Source organism: Lipotes vexillifer, unplaced genomic scaffold (genome assembly GCF_000442215.2).
Source record: "Lipotes vexillifer unplaced genomic scaffold, Lipotes_vexillifer_v1.1 scaffold1129, whole genome shotgun sequence".
NCBI classification, from domain to species: domain Eukaryota; kingdom Metazoa; phylum Chordata; class Mammalia; order Artiodactyla; family Lipotidae; genus Lipotes; species Lipotes vexillifer.
The window spans coordinates 2,199,022-2,203,080 of NW_006789022.1; the positions used below are offsets into that span (position 1 = coordinate 2,199,022).

A 4,059-nucleotide genomic window follows, 5' to 3' on the forward strand; every position below is an offset into this window, starting at 1 on the left:
TGCTGAAGTCCAAACCAAACCCTGTGCTATATAGTAGGTGATCAATAAACATGATTAAATTAATGAAATGGCCATGTGTCTGCCCCTCTTGCATACCAGTCTGCCTCTCCCTCGGAGGTAGAGTCTGTGTTTTGAGAGTGCCTGCCCTAAGTGATGGAGGTCAGAGCATACAGAGGAGGGGGTGCGAACCTCGGACACGGGCTCCTTGGGGGTGCTTCCCCAAGGAGCACAGAGCTAAGACACAAGTGGTGTGAGGGAGGTCAGAAACCACCTTCTTTCTCTCTGACTGCAAGTCCTCATTAGCAAGACACATTCCAAATTAATCTTCCTAAAGTGACGGCCCAGAATCTCCGTTGCTCCCTGCTATCTGCAGAATAGAGTCCAAACTCCCCAGCCCAGTCTGTAAGCCCCTTCTCAGTCCGGTCCCACCCTCCCTTTCCCCAGTCTTCACTCCTGGGACCCCCATTTTGGAATTCAAGTTACAGTGACCTTATCCCCAGATTTTCTGAGATGATTCCATTTCCTGAAATAATTGTTTGATACAGCCAAGAAGTGAAAGGTATGATTAAAAGTGGTTTAATTTTATTCTGCAACACTTTTCCAATAAATTCACTACTTAGGGGAAAAAATCCTTTGTCATTCTGTGTGTTCTAATTTTTGCTTCAAATGACTAGGCATCTGTTAAATCCAAGAACTGCAAAACACTCTGAGCTTTCCAGCCTCCACGCCTTTGCCCATGCTGTTCCTCTGCCTGGGAGTCTCTTTCAACCCAATCACACATCTCTAAATTCTACCCATCTCACCTGCTTCATTTCAATTACCAGCTCCTCCCAAAGGCCCCCGGCACCTCCCTCCTTGCCCCCAGCACCTAGCCCAGGGCCCAGCATACAACAGGCATTTAACAAAGAAGGAAGTAATGAAAGCTCCTTTTCTACTAAATCCTACAGTGAACTTTCCATGGATTTGTCCCTTCACCTAGATGTAACATCCTCTAGGGTAGAGCCTGCATCTGTTCCACCCCAATATCAATTTCCCTGCTCACCTATGGTGTACAGCACAGCACCTAGCACATAGTAGGTGCATAATTGCTGCATGACTATTTATGGAAGAGAAATAAAGCAGCTGTTGCCCTCCTTGCTTGGTTCTGCCCTTCCTTTTCTTCATCTTCTTCTATGTCATCTTTTTTTTTTTTTTTTTTTTAATCCAGGAAAAAAGGAATTCCTTTGTGAGGATAAAACAGGTCAGATTCCTTCCCTCCTCCTGCCCTGTGGTCTGGCCAGGCACTCTCCTACCCAGGCCTCTCGGAGCTTTGCTGGGCATTCTGGAGGTGTCAGAGACAATGTCAAGCTGCCTGTGTCCTGGACCCACCCCATCCTCATCTCTGCTCCAGGTCCTGCCACCTTGGGAATCAGCTGGAACACCGAGGCTCCATGTTGATGGCTCCTCCCTCCAAAAGAAGGGGCAGGAAATAGGGGTGCCTTTCAATAATATAATAAACATGAATGTATTAAAGTTAAATGTTACTTTATTTTTTTAAATATGACAGTGGCTCAGAAATCAGAGAGAGAACAGCAGAGGTGCTTGCCTGACAGTAGCCCAGAAGGCTGCAACCCACACTTTCTTTAGTCATTGGTCCAAAGTTGACCCCATCCCTGACTCGCCCTCCCTCTAGCCTCCGCATCATAAGCATGTGTCCTGGTGGGAAGGTGTGCTCAACCTGGCATCCATGATGGCATGGACCAGCTTGGGGGATCCTGAAATCCTCCGAAATCATCAGTACATGTTTATATGTGCACTTTTCTGGAGGTTGGGGGTGGGGAAGTGTTCACAGTGTTCTTGGGTTTCTCTGAGGCATCTGTGACTTCAAAGAAGCATAGGAACTAGTGTAGGGTTGCCAGATTTAGCAAATAAAAATACTGCACGGGACATATTTATATTTTAAAAGTATTCATTCTTTAGCTGAAACTTACATTTAACTGAGTGTTCCAGACTTCATCTGGCAACCCTAAACCAGTGAGTTAGAACTGAGAAAATGTAACATATCTCATCTGCTACAGCCATTTATTCATTTCTTCCTTCATGCGTTCCTTCATTCAACCACTATCACACACGGAAGGAGCCATTTTAGGAAGATAACCCAATGCCAGGCACAGCAAGGAAAACAAATGCCGCCCTGGCCGCCATATTGAAAACACAGAGACCTGGATCCCAGCACCCAGCGTCTGCCCTGCACCCCCCAGCGGCACCCTGCCTTCAGGGGTGCGGGTCTGGAAGCAGTGCTCCAGCACAGGGTCCCAGTGGCATGCAGCTAGTGTCAGGGGGTCATGGGTGACTGCTGAAGGAGCTCTCCCCCACCCACGCACCTTGATGAAGAGCCCCAGGTCCTGGTCGCTCACACATGGATGGGCCCTCAGGAACTTCTCTCGGACCTCCCCCAGCTCCCTTTGGGCCTGCTGCTCATGGGGCTGTTCCAGGGCCTGGAACACCAGGGCACCGGACACCAAGTAGAGCAGGACCACAGCCAACAGTGCCAGTAGTGTGGTGCTGCGCATGGCGCGCCCAGAGGCCCGGCCAATTCCACGGCCCGTCTGGGGAGGCCGGGCAGGGGGCTCCTGGGGAGCTGCAGTCACTGTGGGCAGAACCAGGGATGCTGGGATCAATAACCTGACCTGACACCCCTACACCCTCCTTCTCCAACCCCTACACACCCGGTGGTCTTGGAGCCCCCAGCCCTACCACCCACAGACGTCTTCTCCTCACATCCCTCTGGCCGGACACTTGGTACCAGGACACACCCAGTGCCCCCACCTCTGTCCTCCCCCTTACCTCCACTGCCCGGCCCTCAGCCCCTGTCCGGGGACTCCAGGGTGTGAGAAGGCAAGAGGGCACCGGGAAAGGAAAGGAAGGAGAGTGGAAGGGGGAAAGAGAGACCGAGCCTGCCGAGGAAGAGGCCGGACGAGCGAGGAAATGTTGCGGGCGTGGAAGGGGCCTGGGAAACCCGCCTTCCAGCTGGAGGCTGAGGGGGCACAGAGAACTGTGCAGGGCGGGGACGGGGGTGGCGGGTCCCGGCTCGTCCGCCGAGGCTGCGGCAGCATCTTCGCGGTTTCTCCCTACCCCCCCCCCCCCCCCCCCCCTGCCTCTGAATCTCTGGCAAAAACAAGTGATGGTGACTCTGACTCCCTTGTTCTACCAAGCTTTATGCCTCAGCTTGTTCTCGTTTGGGTGGCCTGCAATTTTTTCCATGCTGCAATCCTCCACTTTCCATACCGGGCGGGGAGCCTCCAGGGTCCTCCAGCGCCCCGCTGGGCTTTCGAGGAACCCTGGGGCGGGTCCGGATCGCTGCGCAGAGGCGAGGCAGGGCGGAGGGGAAGGGAGGGTACTGGGTTCCGGGAAGCAGCGAGGTGGGGGCGACCAGGGCCGGAGCAGGGCAGCATCCCCTGGACAGCTGTCAGCCCCCGGGACAGCGGGCGGCGGCGCCCTCGCGCACACACGCGGGCACAAAGACCCGCGCGCCCACGCTCCACCCTGCGGCTCCAGGCGGCGCCTCTGCCCGGGCTGCACGCACACACACACACACACTCCACCTGCACACTCCCCGGCCTCTCGGGCACACCGGACGCTCAGGGCCGTGCGCGCCGGGACAAGGCCCCCAGAAGCCCACACACTTGTGTGCACACACTCACATACACACATACCCAGACCGCGGGGCCACCGCGCAGCGCCCACTGCCCAGACACCGCACCCCCGCCACTCGCTCCCACGGCCTCCCCGCGTCTTTACGCCGACGCCTCGGAGCGTGACAGGCGGCGGCTGGATGCGCGGCCGCAGAACTCCCAGAGGCGCCCACGAACGGGGAGGTGGGCGCCCCTGCCGGCCGGTCGCCCCCTGCGCGCCCCAGCCCCGGAGCCCGGCCGGCGCCCTTCGCCGCCCCGCACTCCCTCTCCGCGTCAGCGCGGCCGCCCTCTCCGCCCCGCACTCACTGTCTGCCCCGCTGCGGCTGCGGCTGCGGCTGCGGCCCGGGCTCCGGCGCGGCCTCGCCGGTGCCTGCCGGCTGGGCCG

At 56.7% G+C, this 4,059-nt stretch overlaps 1 protein-coding gene across 1 annotated transcript in view; it reads right to left on the minus strand.

Moving 5' to 3' along the window:
* The window catches only part of KCNK4 (potassium two pore domain channel subfamily K member 4), a 6,160-nt gene extending 3,536 nt beyond the window's left edge, over nucleotides 1–2,624 (minus strand). The window contains exon 1 of the mRNA XM_007462067.1: nucleotides 2,364–2,624. Coding sequence (XP_007462129.1) covers nucleotides 2,364–2,552 — 189 coding nt within the window. The 5' untranslated portion in view covers nucleotides 2,553–2,624. The remainder of the gene's footprint in view (nucleotides 1–2,363) is intronic.
* Nucleotides 2,625–4,059: the final 1,435 nt, after the last annotated feature.